The sequence below is a fragment of the Vicugna pacos genome, chromosome 23 (genome assembly GCF_048564905.1).
Source record: "Vicugna pacos chromosome 23, VicPac4, whole genome shotgun sequence".
NCBI classification, from domain to species: Eukaryota; Metazoa; Chordata; class Mammalia; order Artiodactyla; family Camelidae; genus Vicugna; species Vicugna pacos.
In genome coordinates this window covers 23,637,010-23,661,903 of record NC_133009.1, presented here as the reverse complement: position 1 = coordinate 23,661,903, position 24,894 = coordinate 23,637,010, and the positions used below count along the sequence as shown (strand labels likewise).

General features: G+C 48.8%; 1 protein-coding gene across 1 annotated transcript; it reads right to left on the bottom strand.

The window, feature by feature from the left end:
- Positions 1-286: 286 nt before the first annotated feature.
- Positions 287-23,090, bottom strand: TLR5 (toll like receptor 5). The gene is made up of 4 exons (XM_006220179.4): positions 23,008-23,090; positions 14,789-14,948; positions 7,569-7,776; positions 287-4,761 (listed from the first exon to the last, which is right to left on the bottom strand). Exons 3-4 carry the CDS (start codon positions 7,598-7,600, stop codon positions 2,247-2,249), a joined length of 2,547 nt encoding a protein of 848 aa, XP_006220241.2. The 5' UTR covers positions 7,601-7,776; positions 14,789-14,948; positions 23,008-23,090; the 3' UTR covers positions 287-2,246.
- Between the last annotated feature and the right edge of the window lie 1,804 nt (positions 23,091-24,894).

Sequence of the window (24,894 nt, the reverse complement as noted above, 5' to 3'; positions counted from 1 at the left end):
CTTCACCCTGTTTCCCTTTCCCACCATCCCTCCATCCCTCCATCTTAGCCCAACTCCTGGCTGCTAGTCTAGGAGCTCCACCCATGCCCTATCATTTGAGACAAAGTTCAGTAGGTTTCTTAGAGCCTGTGGTCTCCTACCCTTTCAGCACCTGTGTGGACATCCCGCTTTCCTGGTCCTGCCCTGCCCCTCCCAGGAGCACCTAATAGCAGCAGCTTAGACACTGGGGAGGCAGGGTTCTGCCTCCCATTCACCAGGCATTTATTAAGCACACACTATGGGCCAGGCAGCATACTGGGTTTAGGATACAAAGATGACAAGACTCGGTCCCTGCCTTCAGGGGCTCACAGCCTAGGGTGCCTCTGCACACCCGCACACACATTGGCCAACACAATGTTGTATATCAATCAGGTCATAAGGCATGGGTGGTGGTGCTAGGAAATCACCAGGGAGACGGAGGGGGGTGGGCAGAAGGAATTCCAGAGGGAGGAAGAAGCATGGAAAAGTGTAGGTGGGAAAGCCTTTTGTGGTCTGGAAACCGTATGGGATCTGCTGTGGATCTTTCCTTATGGAGCTTATAGTCCAGAGGGGTGGGGGCCAGGTAGGCTCTCGATTCTCAAAGGAGGCAGGAAACATGAAGAGTTTGTTTAAAAGGACAGATAAAGTGCAAGCGTTTGCACAAAAGGGAGAGAGGATCTGGGTTGGGGCATCCCAAGGAGGCTTGGTGGGCTGGATTTTGAAGAACGGGTAGGATGGATTGCAAGGATGGGAGAATATCCCAGAAGGAAGCAGCAGAGTTGGAGGAGGGGGTGTGGCCGTGCCAAAGAACAATGCTAATGGGTGTTTCAAGGAACAAAGAACAATGGGAGCAGGGCAAGCTCAGTCTCACGGATCAGAGGGGCCCCATGAAGCTGGGATGACAACAGCCTGTGTGTGTGTGTGTGTGTGTGTGTCTGTGAGTGTGTGTTGGAGAAGTTAGGATGCAGGGAGGACAGTGAGGGGAACAGTGTGACATGTGAAGTGCTGAGTCCCCGGCTGGGTTGGATTTGGAGGCATCTGTATGGGAAGCCATGGGGTAACTTGGGCACCTTCCTTGGTTTAGATTTCCTTAATGCTTTTGCAAAAATATTTCTATATTGAAATAAACAGGAAACAATGCAAAATACATATAAATTTCTTTTAAGATAAAAAAAAATACAGCTTCTAAGAAATTATGACTGTCTCCAGAAGGTCCCCTGGTGTGAGCATCCTTCCATGACCATTAGAGCAGCTCAGGATGGGTCTATGCCCCAATATCCTTGGCCAATTTCACTCTCATGGCAACTCTATGAGGTAGATATGATGACACTTATAGATAAGAAAGCAGACCAGTGAGGGTGTGTAACGTGCTCGAGGTCACACAGCTCATGAGCAGCAGAATCAGAACTCACATCAGGATCTGGGTCCCAAGTCCAAGATCTTTCTGTAACAGGCTGTGTGGCTGATAAATGGGGTGTGGTGGGGTGAGGGTGGGGAATACAGCTGGAAAAGGTTGCTGCTAAATCATGGAAGTTCTCCTATGCCAGGTGGAGATAAAGATTGCAAGCAAAAAAGAACATTCACTGCCCACTAGACCCAGAAGGTAAGAAGAGGAGCAGAATGGCCACAAGAAACCTAATCATTCTCCCGTCAGCCTCTCCGTGGCCCCCCTCATCCCTGAGACTGAGCAGTGGCACTGTTCCCACGGCAGAAGCAGGAAGCATGCCTCTTTTTCCATTCGTTTTCTACTTAGTGTTGTTCTGCAGGGCTCAGAGTGCCGGGTCATCGGCCAGCTCCTTCAGGAACTGAATGCTGGAGACACCTGGGTGTCGGCCATCTGTAACTTCACTTGAGGCGTCCTTCCCACGACAAGGATTTACCCCACAGTCAGTGCAACAGGAGGGAACAATGTTATTGGGTCTGAAAGGAAATCTGTGGAGGGTTGGGACGCTCTGGGGGTGGCTGCAATTTTCTAGATCTATTCCTTTCCATGCAGAAGTTGGTAAGACAAAATGTCATGTTCCTATGAAAATCAAGAGATTTATGTTGTCTTCATAGTAGAAAAGCAACAAGTCCCCAGAGGACCCCCTCATGGTAACTTAGTGGAAATACAAGGTGAAGAGTTATCTGTGGCTTGAGGTAAGTGTTAAACTGTTCCTTTGACTAGGAGATGGTGGTTGTAGTTTGCAACTGAATGTCATTGTCTTTCTTCTTTCCCTTTCCTTTCTTTAGAATGTGTTGAGAGAGTTTATTAAGAAACAGCCAACATCCTGAAGATCCTCAGGCCACCTCAAGTACTGTCGTTTCTGTACAAATCCTCTGATGGACTGATGCTTCATCAGCTGGTACTGGGACAGGGACCCGACCACCACCATGATGAGGGCACCATTGAGGTCAGCTAAGCACCTGCTCTGGGCATAGCTGAAGGCTTCAAGGCACCACCCGTCTCTAAGGAAGTGTCTGCTCACAAGACAGACAATCTTTCTGCTGCTCCACACGGCATCTTGGATGTTGGCGATGTGGTTCTCCCCTGGCACAAAGTCTCTTTCTTCAAAGCACAGGTTAAATCTGTTTTGGTCGCTATACTGAGCGTCCAGGTGTTTGAGCAAAGTATTCTGCACCCATTCAAAGTCTTTGCTACTGAAGCACAAGTAAGCATCGTACTTATACGTGTCCGATTCTCTTTCCTTGGTGGGGTCTTTGAACACCAGTCTCTGGGCTTTCTTATAACAGAGGAAACAAAACCCTCGGAACTTCGTGACTATGAGGATAGTCGTGAGGAACAGAGTCAAAGTGACAGTGAATAAGATGAAAAGGGAAAACCTGAGGGACTTTAAAACTTCCTCTTCATCACAACCTTCCGTGGAAACAGAGTAGAGGGAAGTTCCAGCGTACGAACTCGGGTACGCACAGTATATGTCTTCAGGAGACCCAAATATCGTGACATTGGTTTGATTGAGCCAATTGATAAAAGTGCTAAGTTCACACTCACAGATGAACTTGTTATGAGTTAGATCCACGAAACTGAGTGATGCAAATAAATCAGGATCAGGAGATAGGAGCTGGTTTCTGGATATATCCAGGATCTCCAAAGTAGCAGGTAAGTCACCAGGGAATAGAACTGTCAGCCTGTTGGAGCTGAGGCTGAGTCCCCTCAGTGCAGTCAGATGGTGAAAAACTCCTGGTGGGAGGAAATTCAGGTAGTTGTTATTCAAATACAGGATTTGGAGTTGGGAAAGCCCCTTAAAAACATCCCAACAGAACCCGGTTTCCCAGGCAAGTTGCAGCATGTTTTCTCCAAGGAAAAGCTGTTTTAAGCTGGGATTCTCTGATGGGGCATGCCTTTGGTTACAAGAGGAAAGGCGATTTTGATTTAAAATGAGAATCTGGAGATTAGGGACCTGGAGAAGGAAGTAGAGATCATCCAGATTTTCCAGCCTGTTCTCTGATAAGTGGATGAAGTTGGCTGTAAGTGTGATGTTTGGCAAAGTCACCAGCTTATTGCCACCCAGGAAGATAGTAGGTATGCTGGGAATAAAATAAATTGTTGTAAGAGCATTATCTCGGAGATCCAAGGTATTTAATTTTTCCAGGAATCTGAATGTCTGGTCTTGAATGATCCCGATGTGATTCTTTTGCAGGTCAATATAGGCAACCTCAGGTAATCCATTGAAATTAGAATTATAAAGTTCCCCTAGCAGGTTATGTGACATATTGAGAACTTGGAGGTTGTCGAGTCCATAAAATGCTTCATCTGCAATCTTGTTTATTTTGTTGTAGGCAAGGTTCAGAACCTTCAACTCCTTGAGCATCTCAAAGAGTCGGAAGTTCAGGGAGAAGATATACCCGTGTGAAAGGTCCAGATGTATCATCGAGCTCCTGGCCAGGCCAGCAAATGTGTTCCGGTCAGGTTCTTTGATGTTATGGAAGCCAAAGTGAGAACCCATAATGTGGTGAGCAAGAACCAAAGAGAAAACCTGGCTTCCATTGATGGCATGGCTGAAGTTTCTTGTGATGTCCACTGTCCAGCCATTGCCAGAAACATCAAGGGTTTCCAGGACCATGTTTCTGAATGGGTTCATACACTTTTCCCAGTCCACTGAGACCCTGTTGTACAGGTTATTATCAGCAAGGCTTAAAAAGGAGAGTGTTTTTCCTTGGAGGGGTTTGAGCCCATGCTCACATACAACCGGTATCTGGTTGAGGGAAAAATCAATGGACTTCAAAGAATTCAATTCCCAGAATGAAGGATGAAGGTGAAGACTCTGAATCCGGTTTTTAGATAGGTCCAAGCGAGTTAAAGACTCTAAATTTCTGAAATAACCATCTTTTAATACAGCATCGGAGAGACCACAATAAAACAGTCTAAGTTCAGAGAGATGGGGCAGTCCTTGAAAAGCATCTGGATGCAAGAAGTCTACCTGATTTTGGCCCAGGTCCAAGATTCTAAGATTGGGCAGGTTTCTGAAGGCTTCTTTGTCAATGGTCAAGGGGGTGAACTGAGTCCCGAGCTCCAGCAGCTGCAGCTGCTCCAGGACAGGGAAGGATGTGGTTGTGATTGTTCTGATGTAGTTGTAGCTTAGCAGGAGGCTCTTGGTGGTATTGGGGACCTGGGGGACCTGGGTGAGGTTGCAGAAACGATATAAGGCCATCTGACCATCAAAGGAGCAGGAAGAAATTCTGAGCACAGGACTGGCCATGAGCACCACTCCTAAGAGAAGGTCAAGATGATGTCCCATGTTCCTAGGGAGAAGAAGGGAGAGTGAAAACAGGCATCTTATTGTAAAGCATTGCACACAGGTGCTTAGGGCTTGGGGGATTCCTCTATGATGTGGTCATTCCCTTCAGCCTGGACCCTTTGTTGCTCTGGGTCCATGGCCACGGCTGTTGGCAGATACCGACTGGTGTAGACAGAGCTGTTCTCACTCGCTAGCTTTTTTCTTTTTTTTTTTTTTGGTCCAGGTTTTTTTTTTTTTTTTAACTGAAGTGTAATCAGTTTACAATATTGCATCAATTTCTGGTGCACAGCATGTTTCAGTCATACATACATGTGTATATATTCATTTTCATATTCTTTTTCATTATATGTTACTACAAGGTATTAAATATAGTTCCCTCTGCTATACAGTAAAAACTTGTTGTTTATTTTATATATAGTAATTAGTGTCTGCAAACGTTGAACTCGTAACTTATCCCTTCCCATCCCCTTCTCCCCTGGTAACCATAAGTTTCTTCTCTATGGCTGAGTCTGCTTCTGTTTTGTAAATAAGTTCATCTGTGTCATTTTTTTTTTAAAGACTCCACACATAGGTGATATCATATGGTATTTTTCTTTCTCTTTCAGGCTTATTTCACTTAGAATGGATCTCCAGGTCCATCCATGTTGCAGCAAGTGACATTATTTTATTCTTTTCATGGCTGAGTAGTATTCCATTGTATGTGTATGTGTGTATATATATATATATACACACTAAATATCTATATATACTACATATATACACTACATATGTATGTGAATATATATGGGTGTGTGTGCGTATATATATATATACACACACACACACACATACTATAACTTCTTTATCCAGTCATCTGTTGATGGACATTCAGGTTGTTTCTGTGTCTTGGCTATTGTAAATACTGTTTCTATGAACATTGGGGTGCATGTGCCTTTTTGAATTATAGTTCCCTGCAGAAATACACCCAGGTCACTCTCTATCATTTATATTGCATTTTTCTACATAGCAAGCACCATTCTAAGTACTTTAGAAATATTTCATTTAATCTTTATAATTACTGTGTTCACTCATAAGTTCATGCCTGCCTTCATTCGAGATCTGCTGAGGGAAGTTGGAGAACACAGCAGGAGGAGACACATTTTTGCTTCATCTCAGTCAGGGACCCCATTCCTAGCCCATGGGAGGCTCAGCTGATGAGTGGAAGATAAATCCACCCATTTTCTTCACACTCTAACCTGTCAAGGTTACTAGTTCATCTCCAGTCATCCATCCTGACCCCAGACACAGTACATCTCATCATATAAAAACTGGGTACTTTACATCATTTCTCACAAAGAGTCAGATTGTATCAGTTTAATAAAAATGTATTAAGCACGTCCTGCACACCTGACCCTTATATTTATGGATGACACACACTAGTGGGAAGTGGGGGCATTTTGGAAAGTGGAATTAAAGTTCAAAGTAATCTCAGTAGATAAACTGAAGAATTATCAGGAAAAAAAAAAAAAAAGAAACCAGGCAGGGTGGATTTGGGGGTTACATTCAGAAGAAATCCCCAAAGGCAAATACCGGACCCTCCTCTCCTGAAGGCTTGACACAAGCCCTCTCAGGGGCAGGCTCTGTAACAACATCATCCCTGTAACTCTCTATTACATATTTATCATTTACATCCTGCGTATTTCCCCAAAGCATCCCATAACATCAAATTTAATCATAATTGATAAAACAAACTTAAAAAGGGCAGGCACCTTCAAAGAAAGAGACAGACTTTGAGAGGGACAAGGTAAGAGACAGTTACTGCAACGGGCCCTCACTCAGTCTCTGAGCTTCCCGGTTTGCAAACCATAGTGCAATAGGAAAGAACAAATCTGACTCCATATCGGATCTGTTCCTTTAGCTCTAACCCTGGGCTCTGTTTCCTGTGCTCAGTCATGCTGGCTCTGCACCTTTTGTAAAAGAATGTTGCCTGTAGCCTGAAATATACAGGAGGGCCCATTCTCGAGGCTATCCATTCACACAGCTGCTGAAGGACAAAGTCCTTCTTACAAGTTTTGAGGTCGTGGACTCCCTTGAGAATCTGACGATAACTTCGAACCTTGCCCTCCAAAAATGCATTTACATCATAAAACAAATTTTGCATCCAATTTCAGGGGGTTCGCTGACCTCCTGAAGGTAGCTACCCCTTTCAACCTCATGGTGAGAACCCTTAGTTTACATATGACAACCACCACATTTTATATTCTAGAACAAGGCTTGGAAAACATTTTCTGTAAAGTGCCAGATGGTAGGTATTTTAGGCTTTGCAGTCCAAATATCATAGTTTGCCAACCTCTGTTCTAGAAGAAAAAGGAATAGAGGCTTTGATTTTACAAATGAGGATTTTAAGTGACTGCAAGATAAACATGTTCTGGTCCCGAACTGACATTTGCAGGAAAGAACGAACATGGCTCCCAAGTTGCTGACAGTTTTGCCGCTGTTGTTCTATCCAAACATCAGGATGACTTCTCATCCTGTGTAAGCGGACAGAAAAGTCCCTGCAGAGACATGAGAGTGAGAACAACAGCTCAGAATAACAGAGTTACAATGTTTAGTTTCAGTTCTGTCTTTTTCCAGACCATTCAAGGCTGGCCTCCAAATGCCTACACTGAACTAGGGTGGCTTGGCCTTGAATTTGTGATAACAACAATTGAAAGGAAGCCCCAGACAATAGATGTTCAATATACTGAATTTTTAAGTCCATAATAGGGGAGCGAAAACTAAACAGTTAGGTGGATAAGGCCAGCTGTACAAATAGATTTAAAAGAAACTCACCTGGACTTGGCATCATACAACAGAGATAACATGCAGAACTGTTTTCTTATGGAATAGCTACATCTTTGTCTCTGAAACAGACCTCTAGGGGTCAAGTGCCAGCACAGGTGAGCAGGAGAGCCAGGTGAGCTGGTGAGCTGACAGGAGTCTGGAGGGGCTGTTCGTGAAGACAGAAGCTGGGAGGAGGGACCACCCAAGCAGGATTATCCTGGAATGAGAGCCAAAATGGGTTGAAATAAACATGAATGGGCACTGAGACAGGACAAAACTAATTTAAAGACGAGGACCAGGCAATGAAGTTGTCTCAGATCTGACCAGACCTCAGAAAAATGGGTATCCGAGAGTGACTGATACGTAGGAGCAAGAGAGAGCAGGAGGGGAGCAGGTGTGGACATAGGGGAACCCAAGAGAGAAGATCAAGTGACTTAAAACACCAACTCCTAAATGGGTTGAAGCCAGGGGGAGCAAGAGAGATGAGAGTGTGTGAAGCAAGAAGCCTGTGCCAGCGGTGGGCCACTAGCTTCTCTCGGGAAGCGCAGGTTGCTAAGAGCAGCTTCTGACCCCTCAGAAGAGTGCGCCACCTAGTGGTGCCTGGGGTGCGTTCTCTGAGGCAGCCAGGAGAGGGACAGGGCAGTGAGCTCCTAAATCATTTTTTTATAAAAAAAAAAAAAATTAATGGAAATATAGCCAGTTTACAATGTTGTGTTCATCTCTGGTGTACAGAATGGTGACTCAGATATACACATACATACAGACACACACATATATATTCTTTTTCATTATAGGCTATTACAAAATATTGAATATAGTTCCCTATGCTGTACAGTAGGACCTTGCTGTTTATCTATTTTTTTATATAGAGTAGTTAGTATCTGCAAATCCTGAACTCCTAATTTACTTCTCTCTCCTTTGCCCCTGGAAACCACAAGTCTGTTTTTTATGTTTGTGAGTCTGTATTGTAAATAAATTCATTTGTGTCTTTTTTTTTTTTTTAGATTCCACATATAAGTGATCATATGGTATTTGTCTTTGTCTGATTTACTTCACTTAGTATGATAATCTTTAGGTCCCTCCATGTTGCTCCAAATGGCATTATTTTTTCTTTCTTTCTTTCTTTCTTTCTTTCTTTCTTTTTTCTTTCTTTTTTTCTTTCTTTCTTTTTTTTATTGAAGCATAGTCTGAGATTTGGTTGGTCTGGAGTGTGGCTAGGGCATCCCAAGTTGTTAAATCTCCCCAGATGAATCCAGCTGCAGAAAGTTGGCTCACCTAGTCCTGTGGTTGCAATTCTGACAGCACCTTGGAACCACCTAGGGTGCTTTAAAACTCTACTGACCCAAGAAATTAGACATAGAACTACCACAGAACCCCACAATTCCACTTCTGGGCATGTATACCCCCAAAGAATTGAAAGTAGAAAGTCAAACAGATATTTGCACACCCACATTCATAGCAGCATTACTCACAATAGCCAACTGGTGGAAACGATCCAAATGTCCCTTGACAGAGGAGGAGATAAACAAAATGTGGTCCATCCCTTACCATGAAATATTATTCAGGCTTGAAAAGGAAGGAAATCCTGGCACAGGATTCAATAAGCTTGAGCCTTGAAGACATTATGCTAAGTGAAATAAGCTAGTTACAAAAGGACAAATGCTGTGTGATTACACTTAAATGAGGTACTTAGAGTAGTCAAATTCAGAGAGACAGAAAATAGAAGAGAGGTTGCCAAGAGTTGAGGGCAGAGGGTAGATGGGGAGTTATGGTTTAGTAGATTCAGAGTTTCTGTTTGGGAGGATGAAAAATTTCTGGAGATGGAAACTTGGTGATGGTAACACAACAATGTGAATGTCCTTAATGCCACTAAACTGTGTATTTAAAATGAATGAGGTACCTATCACCTCACACCAGTCAGAATGGCCATTTTTATAAAGTCTACAAATAATAAATGCTGGAGAGGGTGTGGAGAAAAAGAAACCCTCTTCCACTGTTGGTGGAATGTAGTTTGGTGCAGCCACTATGGAGGGTAACATCCCACTCCAGGCATATATCCAGAGAAAATTCTAATTCAAAAAGACGCATGCACCCCGATGTTCATAGTAGCACTATTTACAATAGCCAAGACATGGAAACAGCCTAAATGTCTATCAGCAGATGAATGGATAAAGAAGATGTAGGATATATATAATGGAATATTATTCAGCCATAAAAAATGAAATAATGCCATTTGCAGCAACATGGATGGAACTGGAGATGATCATATTAAGTGAAGTTAAGTCAGACAGAGAAACACAAGTATATATGATATCACTTATACGTGGAATGTAAAACCAAAAGATACAAATTTTATTTACAAACCAAAAATAGGCTCTCAGGCATGGAAAACAAACTATGGTTACCAAAGGGAAAAGGGCAGGGGATGGGTAAATTAGGAGTTAGGGATTAACAGATACACATTACTATATATAAAACAGATAAACAACAAGGACCTTCTGTATAGCACAGGGAACTATATTCAGTTTCTTGTATTAACATAATGGAAAAGACTCTGAAATATACATATGTATGTATATGTAGAACTGAATTTCTTTGCTGTGTTCCTGAAGCCAACATTGTAAATCAACTACACTTCAATAAAAAATAAAATTTTAAAAAAAGAAAAAAGGAAAAGAAGTGGTTAAAATGGTTAATTTTATGTCATGTCTATTTTACCACAATCAGAAAACAAAATTAAAGAGAAAAAACCCAACACCACCGCTGCCCGAGTCTGGCTCCTGGAGTTCGCTAGGTCTGGTGGAGCCGGGAAGGGGCATCTTATCATTGTATCCCAGGTACTTTGAAGCAAGTGGCTCTCAGGCCACACTGTGAGAAACCTTGGTCCCAAGGATCCCTTCCAACTCAGAAACCCTGGAATCCTTTTAGAGGAAGAGAGCTGGTAAGACATTCAGAGGGCTGTTGAGTATCGGGTTTTTATGGTCGAGGTGAACTTGAGTGGGTGGCAGGAACAGCACAATCAATGGAGCCTCGATACTCCTGCCAAACACTGTTAATTAAGATAATCAGACCAGAGGGAGACAGGTCGGCAGCCCTTTCATTGGAGTTGAATTCACTTAGCTTTAATCCTAGCCGTCAGCAGAGTGGGTTCCCTTTCCTGACTTAATTGCCGGCACGGTGGAGCCGCTGGCCTCAGCTCGGGTGAGTTGCAGGCCGTGGTGTCTCCACTGGAAATGAGGAAGGAAGCCGGCACTCAGGGGCATCACTGCTCCCCAGGGCACCACATTTAGCCGGCAAATCCCTCTGGCTGGGGCCAGGGCTGCTGTGTGCTAATTTAATTCTTGATCCTTAACAAATAATACTCATAATGGGCTCTTTGGCAGGACCCAGGACTCAGAGCTTGGCCGCCAGGCTGTAGAGAGGACATTTCTCCTGGCAGGCGGTGGCCCAAACCTGGCAGGCGGCTGTAGTACTGGGCATGGAGGACAGCTGTCTGAGAAAAACAGTTAATTCCCTTCCAAATGGGTGCTTGGGAGAGTTTCTCCAAGGTTCACAGAGCAATAAAAATCCAGGATGAAGTCCAAATGTGGGTATGTTCAAGTTCAGCCCTGGAAAAAGGCTCAAGGCCAGTGGACAAGGTCACCCTCCCAGGGCGAATGCGTTCTCCAGATGCAGAACACAGCATCCCATTGGGGCCAGCCAGCACATGAGGACTCTGAAGTCTGCAGCGTTGCCAGGGCCAAGGTCCTTCCAGCCCAGCAGCGTTCTGCTTCTGACAATAGTTCCAATACAGCACGTGGCCGATGGCATCACTATGAACCTCAGAGGGTGCTCCCCAGAGACAATCCCAGCTTCCTTTATAAACCACCATGACCTTGAGGCTCTTCTGGAGTGACCTCTTTTTCACTCAGCACCACCTCTTCTCAAGTTGACCAGCTGCTGTATTTAGAATCTGTGCTTGTCCTAGAGTAAGTCTTCCCTGGCCGAGGCTCCCGCTATGCACCGGTCGCTACGGGATGTTGCGGAGGGAGTCCCTACCTGTAAGGGTCTCCTGGTCCATACAGACTCAAGAGCAGCGATGCCCCAGTGAGCACGCAGGACCAGCAGCATTAGCACCACCTGGGGCCCCACCCCAGCCTGACTGAGTCAGAAGCTCTGTGGCGGGAGGCCTGGCAAGCTGAGCTATCAAGCCCTCTGGGCAATTCTGATGCACTTTTGAGAACCACTGGGCTCGAGTCTGGAGGGAGAGCAATGCATCGTAATAACCACAACACCATAGAGTGAGGACCTTCGCCTGTATCCTCATCCCCACGTGGCTCCGAGCGTCCTCCCTTCCCTCAGCCTCCCAGTCTCTGGTAGGTACCGGTGTTTCCCCATTATACATGTGAGAAAAGGAAGGTGCAGAGAAGCTAAGTAACGTAAGACCACACACTCCACTACCCTCTAAGCCCAGCGTCTGGTGCGGCTGCCCACGTACTCTTCTGCTGATCTTGTGGTCACTTGCTCTCAGTCACAAAGGGTGTGGGACCTGGCTTCCAGGGGAGGGTGAGCCTCTCAGCCCCTTGCCCCCTTCAGTTCCCATGTGAGGGTCCACCTTACCCCACAGTCCCTCACTCCCGAGATGGCCCCTTTGACATACTGAGTTCTCCCCAGCTCTCAGCAAAGCCTTCCCCCTTCCAGGTCTCCTGGGCCCACCCTTCCACTACACTGACTCCCCGATGGCCTCCTCACTCCCCTCGAACCTTCCCCCCAACACCTCCCCATCCTTTTAGACCCCACGGACCTTCTCTTCAAACCATCCTTCAACATCTTCAACTCAGATGCCTCCTGCTCCTCTGTCCCATCTGTCTACACCAGCTGCCTGCCCTCGGCAACCCTCCACCCGGTGGCTGTAACTTGGTCAGAAAAAAAAGCCCACGATGCTGTGCACTGGTGCCCACCCAGATGTGCAGTAGGATCCAATCACACAGTCACCCTCTCCCCTACCTCTCGGCAGTGATTCCGCACCTCTGACGGTCTCCCTCGCCCTTCCTGCCTGGCCTCCGCCTTCTCAGAAGCCGTTGACATTGCTTCCTGTTTCTAGGATAAGGAAGGCCTGGCTCTTGACCTTCCAGTGTTGCAACCATCCAGTGACTCACTGTGTCCACAGGAGGGCTCACGGGCAGTCCTGGGGGCAGTGCCCTGCAGTGCCTCTGGGAGGTGGCTCTGGGGTCAAGAGTATCTGGTGGGTCTGGGGCAGCTCACTTATGCACACTTGGGTGCCCAAGGCCAGGGCTGGGCACGCGTGCAAACGAAAAGGAAAGCATGCTCCCCACCCACCCTTCTCCTCACACCCGTCACATGCCTGAGTGGAGACAGTCCTCAGCGTCTTCCGTGAGCACCACAGTTTAGCACCACAGGGCAAAGCCCGATGACCACGGCTGAGCTCCAAAGAGGAAGCAGCAAGTCAGCACCCTGGGTTTCTGTGCTCTGCTGCGACCTCAGGAGAACCGTTTACTGACTTGCTGCTGCCTGGGGATCTCACTGGGTCTGTTTGCATCTCTCAGTGTGTATGATGGATGCTTCGATACAAATCACGCCTAGTTAGTCTAGCCCAGGGAGAAACTTCCCTTGCATGTGTCATGGGGGTGGCGGCGGATATTAGGAGAAATTTGGCCAAGTTCCTTGCTGAATTCCCAGGAAGCTGGTAATCCTGTCAGGGTGGGAGAGGGTGAGAGTGAGCTGACTCTGATAAGACCTGCTGTTCTTGAACAGGCTTCCCTCTGCCTTTCCTCTGAGCTGCAGATCACCAACCAGAACTCCTCTAGGAATTTGTCCACAATTGCTGTCAAGCTCACTGGTTTGTCGTTCAAAAGGCCATCTGTGCCCCTTTGTGTGAATGAGGATTTCATTCCCAAGGGCAGGCGCTGTTTCCTTCTCTTTGGTTCACTGGCCCAGCGCCAGCAATCAGAACATGGGGCATCAGCAAACAGCCGCCGGATGAATGAATTTGCCACATTCTGCCTCTGGGTCCTTCTTCCTCTTCATCGCCTGCAGGGTTAGCTGCCGGGGTGCTGAGGGCTTGTCTGCACTCTGGGTCCCTTGGATGGGCTGGTCTGGGGGTGGGCGCCAGGGGTCCTTCAGAGCAGCCCCATCTCACCTGCTCCCTTCCCTCCTACCTGGGAATCGCCATCAGTTCTCATGCTCCCGGCAGCTTCTGAGGGGGAGCGCGCCCCTTCCTTCTTCCTCTTCTGGATATGCCTTGACATAGCCTCTTGGGTAACTGTAGTATTTCCGCCAAAAGCAGGGCCCCTTCTCACCAAGCAGACACTGCGCCGTATTCATCTTTGGTTGTGGACCTTAATTTCCATCTTCAGTGCATACGTTCTTAAACCCTAACAAGGTGGGTGAGGTCGCACTGACCTCCTTAACCCCCACTGGGAGCAGCTTCAAATACATCAATGCAACTGGTGGCCAGTTCTGTGAAGCTGACCTCCGGACACCACCACCAGCATCATTTCCCCTCACTTCCAATTGTGCTGCGCTGCCCAGCTCCACGACCCCTGCCTCCTGTCCAGGGCACAGCAGTGACCTCCCCCCGCCCTGAGCTGATCGCTCCCAGCAAGTCTTACCCCGACTGACTTACGCTTCTCCCACTCAGCGCCAGGAGGGGGCCTGCAGAGCACAGCTCTTATCAGAAGCCTTCAACAGCTCCTCCCGCCCTCAACGGTCCAACCCTTCCGGGCCTAAGACTTCCTGCTGCTCCCCTGTGGACTAGAATCTATTCTGGGAGCACCTGAACCCTCTCATTTGACAGAGGAGGAAATTCCAGACAACATACTTTCCGGTTTATCTACAGCCCTGCCTGTGCTCCGGGGATAACTCGCCTTCTCCGAGAGCTCCCTCCATCCAATTTCTCTGCTCCAGCTGGTCCCTGGGCTTGGAATCCTTGTACTTGTCTCATCTGCTTAATCAACTTCAACTCATCCCTCACAGGCTACCCGAGAGGCCAGCTCTTCCATGAAATAATCCACATATTCTTACAGGCACTTTATCTCCCTCCCTTATTCTGTTTATGTTTCTACAATGACATTTTCATTACATCAGCCTCCTCCTGATTGTCCATCTCTCGAGGGCAGGGACCTAGTTTTGTACCCATGGTAACCCTGAAACACACAGCACTACTGAAATGCCCTGAGGTTTTCCCCATTAACATCTGAAGGAGAGTGCTTTCTGCCAGCAGCACTCACCTCCAGGCCTCACACAAGGGCTTCTGGTATGCTCTTATTCTAGAGGCACAGGGTCTCGGATTGTGGAAAGGCTTCAGTTCCTGAGACTATAGGCACCTCCTCATGGTGGTGATGGTGGTCAGTGTTTTCTGGTGAATCGGGAGAAAGGGCTTTTGTTTCCCTAAGGGAGAACAGGAAAGCTACTTACGAGGGAGAAAGAGAAAACATTCCATAGATGTGTTTCTGTGCCACACAGTGATTTTCTCTGTAGAGGAATTTAAAACTTTAGGTATGTCTCTGATCAAGTGGAATTTTAATGGGAAAAGATCAAGACCCTTTTGTAAATCGAGGTGTGTGGAACAACAGAGCTGAAGGGATCTGAAGAAATCTCAGACCCAGCCTCCGGGTCAGTCAGTTCTGGGGGAGCGTGGTGGTGTTTCTGCCTCGTCCCTGCAGGGAGGAAACGCCATACTTTCATAATCCATTCCATCTTATTAAGTCATGGTGGTGGTGAGGGCACACCTCCCTTGGACTTAGAAGTCCCTTTGTGACGTTTCTGTGGTCATTTGGTTACTGGGGACCCACACGTAGGATGAGGACAGCCCACCGTCTACTCCTGAGTGAGCAGAGAGTTTGCAGGTTTCTATGGAAAGAGAGCTAGGTTTGCGTCAGAGTTTGACATGTCTAAGCTGTATGACCAGGTAAACGATGCTTGAGTTGAGAGATACTGGGTAATTATTGGATCTCAGGTTTAGGATGAGATGGGTCCTGAAAGTTAAGAATGATATATCATGCTTCTCACCATTTTACAGATGATTAAACTGTTGCTCAGCGATTAAGCCCTTGCCTAAAGTCATATATCCATCACATCGTGGAGCTGGGATTTGAATCCAGCTGCAAACTTAGCTTTCATTTTGATCTTTCTCCCAAAAGTCACAATTGTGCCAACTGCTGAACAGATGCAGTGCCTCAGAGGGTGACCTGCGACCTGCGTATGAATCACCTGGAGATCTTGCTGAAATGCACATTCTGAGTCAGCAGGGCTGGGGAAGGATCTGAGATTCTGCATTTCTAACAAGCCTCCAGGTGCTACTGATGCTGCTGGCTCAGTGACCACGATTTTAGTGGTAAGGACTTAAGAGAGCTGTTTCTTGCCTCACCGCTCACCACTCAGGCTGCCACATCTCCCGGGAATGAAGTGTGACCAGGATGCTGCTGCATGATCACTTTTGAGAAAAGGGCTACAATTCACCCCCAATTCTTCTCAGTCCTGAAGACTGAAGCACTGGATGCTTGCTCGAAGAGGGTTATTTGAGGCTTCTGAGGCAGGGGAGCTGGGAAGGTCACATCGTTTTACCTGGAGCTAAGGAAACAGGAGAGCTTGGGTACCGTTTCTCTGGCTCCAGGACGGGCGCTTCTCCTGGAGACCAGCAGGGGGCGCACAATGGGCGGAGACCGAGGCAGGAGCCCGCGGAGAGGCGGCGGGAGAGTCTGGGCTGAGAGGTGCGGAGGCCGCCAGCGGCTACAAGAGGAGTTCCGCTGAGAAGACCCTATTGCTTCCTTCCGTTTAGAGAGCACGCAGGTGCTCCTGGCAGGCTGGCTGTTCCAGAAGCACAGGGAGGAAAGATCACGACTGAATCTCAAAGCAGGACTGTGTTGTCTTTTCTTCCCGAGCGCGCACCTTAGAAGAAATTATCTACTCCCCCCCCCCCACCGCCCCGCACGCACCTGTGAGGCTTTCAATCTGCTTTGCGGTGTACACAATTTTGCTGTTTTTGAAAGGTCAAAATGACAACCAAGCTTGTAGTTGGAGTCAAATCCTAGCTCCACAATTTAACAGATGTGTGACCTTGAGCAAGGGCTTAACCTCTCTGAGCACCAGCTTATTCATCTACACAATCGCAACAATAATAGTTTCTACTTCCCTGGGGAAGCATCCCCAGAGGCTTCTGAGGACACTCCAGCGCCCTCACCGACAGCCCAGTTACTGATGCGTAATCCTCTAGTATTTCTTGCTTGCTTAAGTAGACGGACATCATTTATCCAGCTGCACCTCACCAGAAATGTATTCCTTTTGGAAACCACTGAAGGGGAACTGGGAGAGAAGGAAACGGAATTTCTCAACACGCTGAGGTGATTTGGTGTTTTTCTCTTTCTGTGCACTCCTATTCCCGTGTTGTCTTTCATAGCTTCAGGTGGTGGTCCCCCCAAATCAAAACAACAAAAACAGCAGCTTCCAGAGGCATGTATGGTCCGAAGACATGCTGAAGGATGCTGACAACCCAAATGGTTTAGGTACAAAACAGCTTCTCTTCTGTCTGCTCATTATAAACTCTTCAGCACACAGTTTTAAAGCATCTGATTGAAAGAAATAATTCCATCCAAATGGTTGTTAAAAACTAACAACCAGCATGACACATCTAAAATCCCTGGGAAGAGAGAGCTTATGAGGAACTGAATATTTCTGCCTGTCTTCAGGTGCAAGCAGCACCAACATCTCAATTAGAAAATTAATGTCCGAGACTCCGACAGCCTCCCTGGATGCAACTCAACTAAACCCTGAGTGTTTACAGGCAAAGCAAATCTCTGGAAAAGATGGGCAGCTGCAAGGTCAGGAGCCCGAGCAGACCAAGGGCTGGGAAGTCTGATACTGCATCCCCAGAAAGTAATGACACAGACAATCCGCTAAGAGCAGCAAAAATCATTTGGATGATTATGATGTAAATTAGAAGTATGTGGGGGGAGGCACGCGGAAGAGAAACCTTATTAAACTATGATCCGTTAGACACAGAGAACGGAAATGTGAAGAGGGATTACAAAACACTTGGGAACTGTCCTGGGAGGGATTTGTAGTCTGTGCTATGCTCAACAGAGTCATTGAGAGATACCTCCCTGGGCTGGTAAAATCTAGTCCACTCTGCAGTTGGTGGAGATACCAACTGGTGAGAGGTGAGGGAAGGGAGCAGGGAGTCAGCCTGGAGGAGGGGGTCCTGTATCTCCAGGCGTACCAGATGCAGAAGAGGAAAGATGATTTTATTGGCAGCATCACAGGGACTGTGAGCAGGGCAGGCAGGGCTGGGGAATGCCCTTGCTGGAAACACAAGTTCCTGCTTCGTGCCCAGTGTCCATGGTCCCCAGGGAGGTTCATGGAGTGTGGAATCCGTCCTGGGCAGATTCTGCTCCCCAGGGTGCTGTGTTCCTTTCTGAGAAGGGGTGGAGTCAGCAAGAAACTTGGCTCCTAAGTACTGTTGGTAGTTACTTCCAAGATGCATGAGATCATGGCAAAGCACTGGGCTGGGAGAGGGGAAAACTGGGTTCCAGCCCTCCTTCGCCCATCACCAGGGCAACCTTGACAAGTTTAACTTCCCTCGTCCTGTTTCTGGATGTGTATTATGGTGAGTTTGGACTGGGAGCATTTTCATCTCCCGTACACCCTAAAATTATCTAATGAGATGTGCTAAGTATCATGACAGCAATCAAAGACCAGGACACCATCACCCACACTTGCGGCAAATTTGTGAATCTGTTATAGACCATCTTGAAAATCTCTACGGAAAAATGATGGTATTGATGTACCAATGAAATGGATAGATAAAGTGGTTCCACATATATCCTGGCCTCAAATGTCAACTTTTTCCTGCCTAACAATTTACTCCCAGAGGGGACTGCTTCTGTGGCTAGATAATATTTTGAGAAGAAAACTTTTCCTCCTCCTTGTATTTCCACCTCCCTTTGCTCACCTCCACCCTCTAGCAGTCTCCTTACGTCACTGCCCCAGGGCAGGTATGTGGCAGCACCGTACCCAGAATAGCTTGCAAAATCATCTGGCTTTGATTTCCCAACCATGGACTTAGGGCCAGGACCCAGAGGCTTTTCCAGAAGGTACAGAGAGGAGGCGGTTGGTGGGGCAAAGTACCAAGGTTTGGAAGAAACAGGAAGGGAAGAGTGGTTGGGTGTCCCAGGAGGACAGGACTTTGGCAAGACCCCAGAGTCTGGCTGTGTGGTCCAGTAGCAGCAGAGACCACCAGGGAGGCAGTGTCAACGGTGTGCTCGGTGGTAAACTGGTGAGTCTTGCCCCTGCATCTTGGCACTGAATAAGGTCTGGAAATCGTGACACACCCCTGGGGTGGTGTTCTTGCCAGCCCTGTGAGACAAAGGCTCCAAACGAACATGAAGCTGCTATCTAGGAAGTAAGAGCGGCAGTATTTCTTGCACACTGGAGCACATAATTGATTCACACACATGACCCTTTTGCATGTTGAGAAAGAAAATAAAGTTAGCCTTGGAACTCTCTAGAACCAGTTAAGTCTCTGACCACAATGAGGTGGAACCTCAGAACACAGAAACTCAGATCTGAATGTGGTTTGCGATCTTGCCTTCATCACGGCCGAGTTCAAATGCTGGCTCAGTTGCTCTTTCTCCAAAATGGAGTGGTTATGCAGACTAAACGAGATGATATGTGTCGCTCATATTTCCGGGTTCCTTGTGGTGCTCTGCACATGGTAGGTTATTTGTGGACTATTAAACTATTTGTTGACTGTTAAAGCTACTCTAACCCACAGTGCATGGATAGGCAGATGACTGGTGACCTTGGATCAGTCATGCTGTCGGCAGCACCCAGACTAAGAATATGGCAGCAGTGTCGGGCCCACGGACACCCACGTGGAGTGGCGCATGAACCGCTCCTCTGGAATCAGTGCAGTGCTTTAAGCGCCCAGACCCTGGTGCCCGCCACGTCCAGGTGGAACCCTTGCTCAGCGCCCCGTGCTGGGTCACTGGGTGGGCTCCCCGGGCCTCGGATCTGTCACGGGGAAAATGAGAATATAACAATACCCACTGCATAGGTACTCAGAACAGCATCTGGCTCAGAGTACATGCGGTGCCCTGTTTGCTATGATTACTGATGTTATGAATTTGTGCAGTCAAGGAGAAAATGTCTGGCAGGCACAATTATAAAGGAAAGTCAAGTTTGGGGTATTTGAGCCAAGTTTGCCACGGGTCAGGGAGGTGAGAACCAACTGTTTCTAGGTTGCAACATCCTACCGTTGGATTTAGAAATACTATGATTTTGGAGATTACCCACAGTGAGAGTTCTCTGGTACCTAGAAGGGGAGGGATGTTAAAAGACATGCAATCAATGTGAAGAGGGGAATTTAGCCTGATTCCTTAGCATAAATGGGCTCCTTCCCTCCCGCAGTTAACTGTGGTCAGATCTCTTATCATAAAACAAATAAAAGTATCTTCTTGTGACATGACAACTCCTTCCTGCTGAGAGAGAATCTGTTCTTTCTTTTGTGGCCAAATTCCTAAGATGTGAGGTCTAAAGACTCTGCCCAACGTTCCCACTGCCCATTCACTAGCCTCTTCTGAGCCCATGAAATTAGGCTTTCCTGTCACAAGAGGGTGTGATACTGACCAGACATGTACGCAGGACAGTGGAACACAGAGGAGGACGCTAGGACCCAGCTTGAGGGACCTCTACACCTGGGGATACAGACACTCAGTCCTACGGATCAGGAAGGGTGAGCAAGGGACTGCAGTGGACACTCCCTGCAGTGGGTGGAGGCTGTCAAACAGCACCGTCAAGGGAGAATGGGGAGCTCAGGCCCGGGAGTCTGCTGCGGCCCGAGTGGCTTATAGCCATAGCGTTGAAGTGTGAGTTCAAGATGGGAGCTGGTAGGGGCTGAGGCTGGAGAGATTACCCTGGGGCCAAATTAAGAAGGACCCTGCAGTCTGTTCTGAGGCAGAGGCAGCTGCTGAGGTTTCTGAGTGTTGCCACTGCATTCAACTAAATTTCCTCAAGGCCTCTGGAATTTGGTGCCACCAAACTACCAACCTTAAATTCCCAATAAGAGTGCTTAACCCACAAGTACAGGAGGTGCTCCACTGTGACCTATACAAGGCTGAACTTCAATCAAGAGTCATTTACCAAATGCCTGCCATGTGCCAGACACCAGTTTCAGTAGATGTTCCTGCAAGGAGGGCAAAGGGGGGGCTCCCCAGCTCTGCCTGAGGACCAGGGGAGGGGCCGGCCAGGGAAGTCTTCCTGGAGAAAGTGCCATTTGAGATGCTTCTTCACACATGTAGAGAATTCCCCAACAGACAGCATTCTGGGCGCAGGAGAGCAAGTGTAAGGAGAGATTGGCATGCAAAAAAGCCCTGGGCAGAAGCTGGCGGGAGGTCAGGGAGGCGGGGAATCTGGACTGCATCTCGGAGCAGGGAGTGCTTTTGCTCATTCTGAGCTTCAGTTTCTCCTCCGGGCATCCTCCCCTCTGCCTCACCCAGCCCCTGACTCTTGTTTCTAAATACAGCTGAAGATCAAGTCTCTTCTGAAGCCCTCTCTGCCTTTTCCAGCCCTCCCTGGCTGTCTCCTTTGAACTAGCAGACTGTGCTACATAATTCCACACTTCATTGCTCTCGGATTGTTTCACAGGTGCTGGTTTTCTCTCCCCATCAGAATCTGGAAGCTTCCAAAGGGCAGGAACAATGCCTCCAACTTCAGTGGGTCCCACAGAGCTGAGCACACAGTAGGCTGTGGCCCCCTCGTGGAGGAGGAGTCGGGGAAAGGGGAGAAAAGAGGAGAGGGCTGCAAATCCAGAGCTCAGGATCCCTGAAACTTGACACTTGACTGAAGATTTGGATCTGTTTTCTGCCTTCTTTCCCACAAAACAGAAAGAGAAGCAAACATGTGTGGATTCAGTAACCAGTGTGTTCGTGCTACCGAGACTGTGGGCATAAATAGACAAGCAGGCTGATTTTGATTTCAAGACTCAGCAACGCCAAACTTCCGGAGGCAGGGAAATCAACAAAGAAAGCTCTAGGACACAACTTCCTCTGAAGCCCTCCCTCCCCAGAAAGAAACCCAAAAAGCTCGCAGGGATGGCTCTGTTTCAGCCAATGGAAACTACAAGCTTCTTGCTCTGCTCTCAGCTATAATGCCCCAGGGGGTGATCCTGTGATGTCATTTAGGATGGAAGTAACAGTCAGGCGGACACGCATGGGTGTGATCATAGTGTTAAAATATGCTTGGTGATTCGCTTTGGCCTGGGCCCCTCCACTGAGAACCCCCTGGAACCTCCCCACAATCCCACAATTAAGGGATGAGCATCTAGCACCACAGACCTTCACCCAGGGCCCTGCCCCCTGGTTTCCCTTCTGACTGGCTGCGCCTGGCACGCTAGGAAGTTGTGGCCACTGTCCACTGTCCACTGGAACAAGGGTGAGGTTGAGTCAGGGAGCCCAGGAGATCTTTGACAGATTTATCACTGCCCAGCCTGGCTGAGTAAATGCAGGGAAAAGTGATCAAATAACACACATTTGGCAAGGGCCCGGCTGCTCCCCACCTTCAGCGTGCAATCACTAACGCCCTCTTCCCGGCACTGAGCAAGAGGGTGGCATCCAGATGCACCTGACAGCCAGACAGGGCAACGTACTGACTGGGTCCTTGCTTAGCAACAGTGACAGGACACTGGAGTTAGCTGTTCATTTGTGAGTCTGGGTGCTGGATAGGTGTTCCAAACACGAGGTGCCTATGTAGCTAATCCATTGCAAAAGGAAAGCCCCCGCCACCAGTTCCCATCCAATGTGGCCTCAGCAGACTTCTAGGACTGCACCTCTCATCCCTAAGACAATCAACCAAACCCACCCTCATCCCTTTAAAAATGTCTTTCCAACTGCAGTTTTCCAGGAGCGTTGCCACTATGCTTTTGTCTTCCCAGGTAGATCTTTTTTTAAAAAACATAAAGGCCAATACTTACATGGAAACTTTGCCAGGCTGCTCTACCTGGTGCTATAGGGGTAGGCTTTTCTGGGATTTCCATGGCCCTGATGAAGGTAGCTGTCTCCTTTTTCCAAGGAAGATAGAGAAGCTGCCTGCCCCTTCCCAGAGTGCAGACGAAAGTGCAAATGATAACGTCTGACCACACTGTTGCAAGGTGGAGATGCAAGTGACTCCCTCACAGCCAAGATTTCCTCTTGCCCCGCCTCAAGGTATCCACGTGCTCCTCCTCTCCCACCCCCATCCCCACGGCCCCCGAGGAGCAGAGAGCGCAGTCCAGGGATTGGGCGCCTGGGACGCGGGAGGAGAGGTGGAAACGGCCCAGGGCAGCCCTGGAGGGGAAGAGGCGCCAGATGGCCACAGGCAGCCCAGTCCCCTCCCGGCTGGGGACTCAGGGTCGCCGCCCAGTCCCTGCCAGGGGAAATGAGCCCTCGCCTGCTCTCGTCCGCTACAGGGCGCTCACCTCCGGGGAAGCCTCCCCGCACCGCACGCGCCTTGGCTCGCTTCTTCCAGCCGCAGAAGCAGCGCCCTACGCGGGGTCCCCGGAAGACGCCGCCAGCCCCGCCCCCAGACAGGCCCCGCCCCATCGATCTGGCCCCGCCCCGTCCCCCCCAACCCGCCGCCCAGGTAACCTTTCAGTTCCCTCCGGTGAGTGGGGCCACATCCAGCTCCAACCTTTGGACATGCCCCGGAGACTGCGGCCGCGGGGACCAGGAAAAGTGTCACTTTGACAAGGAAGACAACAGGGGACTCGTGGATTTAAGGATCAGGAGGCGCGGGTGCTGGCTGCTTGGGGCTCCCTGGATCCCGGGGGGAAGGGGCTGCCTCTGAGGGCTGCGGGCCGCCAGGGCGGGGAGAGGGGGACAGAAATACACACTTTGTATGCTCCCAAAATGTCCCTCGAGATCATCCAGGCCAGCGTTCCCTTCCCTTCCTCTCCGCCGTACAGAGAAGGAAGCCCAGGCCCGAAGACCTGGAGTACTTAGTGGTCAAAGGCACAGCCAAAAGCTGGCGAAAGAGGAACTCGACCCCCTAGTCTCTGACTCCCAGCGCAGTGCTCCTTCCACTACGCCAAACCGCAAGCTAAAGTTGGAACATTTTGTTGCATTCCAGTCAGCAAGGGCTACTGGGTACAGCTGGGAGCGGGTGTGATTTTTGAGGACGGAAGCTCAGGGTTTGTCAGGAGAACTAGACAAAAACAGACCCTTTCCTCAGGTAAGCACGTGGTCCTATTGCCCTGCCTTCTCTCCTCTTTTTTCCTACCTCTTCCCGCGGCTGGGGTTTGCAGGAAAAGGAACTTGTCAAAAGAAGGAAACTGGCTCCCCAGAGGCCCGTGCAACCGAAGGGTTAAAGGGAGGTGACTATAAGAAAGCGGTCGATTGGCTCTCTGGGGCAGAGCCCAGTTCCGGGACGGACACAACCCTGTCTTGAGTAGGACCCGGTGTGGGGGGAACGTGAGGGTGGGCGCACGGCCTGTGCAGGTGGATGAGCCCACCACCCCAGCTAACGGTGGCAGCTCGGTTGTAATCGCAGAGCGGCTGACTCTCCCACCCCTTGGCCGGAGGAACTGGGAGGTAGGATCGGCAGGGTAGGAAAGATGCACATAAAACGAAGCCTGGCACTTAATAACAGCGCAAGGATCTCATTATAGAGTCTTCTCGGCTCCCCTCCTTGGCCAGCAGCCTGCGGTAAGAGTGACAAATTGCCTCGAAAAGGTCTGAAAGGCCGCAGACAGAGCGATGGAACCGCCTTCCTGCTCAACCCCAACTCCACTGTGGGCAAGCTGCCGAGATGGAGGCCCTGCGAGGAGTGGAGCGGGCAAGGTCTGCGGGGGCGCCCCAGGGAGCGCTGAAAGCTGGGATCCCAGCGGCCAAAAGACTTCCTTTTGTGTCGGTGGAACCAAGAGCGTGTGGGCGAAACTTGGTTAATGACTCTGTTTACCCTGCCTTGTCCTGGTGGCCCCGCAAGACCTGCAGGGGCCTGGCAAACCACAGGAGCAAGAGTGCTGGGAATAGGTAGGGGAGGGAGGAACATTCCAGGCTGTAAGGCCTCCCCAGGGTCATCTAAAGCCCTTTCCCCAGGCGGATGCCTGGCTTTGGATACCATTTCCATTCACCGGGTTCCAAGGATTCATGTGCGGCCTGGAAGAACCCTTAGATCCTGGGCTCATCGCGGGAGATGACAGCTTCCACTTGAATGACCAGGACAGCTTAGGGTCTTCTTACGGCTTGGCCCTTGAAATGGGCTGTCATGATCTTTCTCCCACGTGGCAGGGGAGGGGCTGGTGAGCAAACCCTTGGCTGATCAGGGCTAAGAGCGGTCCCTTGCTTTTCGTCCGTTAAAATCCAGA

Bases quoted from the DNA above. Each gene is read 5' to 3' on its own strand.
- TLR5 (XM_006220179.4), bottom strand. From the start codon at position 7,600: ATGTTATCTCTGTTGTATGATGCCAAGTCCAG. The intron at 4,762-7,568 runs GTGAGTTTCTTT...TCTTCTCCCTAG, and splicing joins TTGTATGATGCCAAGTCCAG to GAACATGGGACATCATCTTG.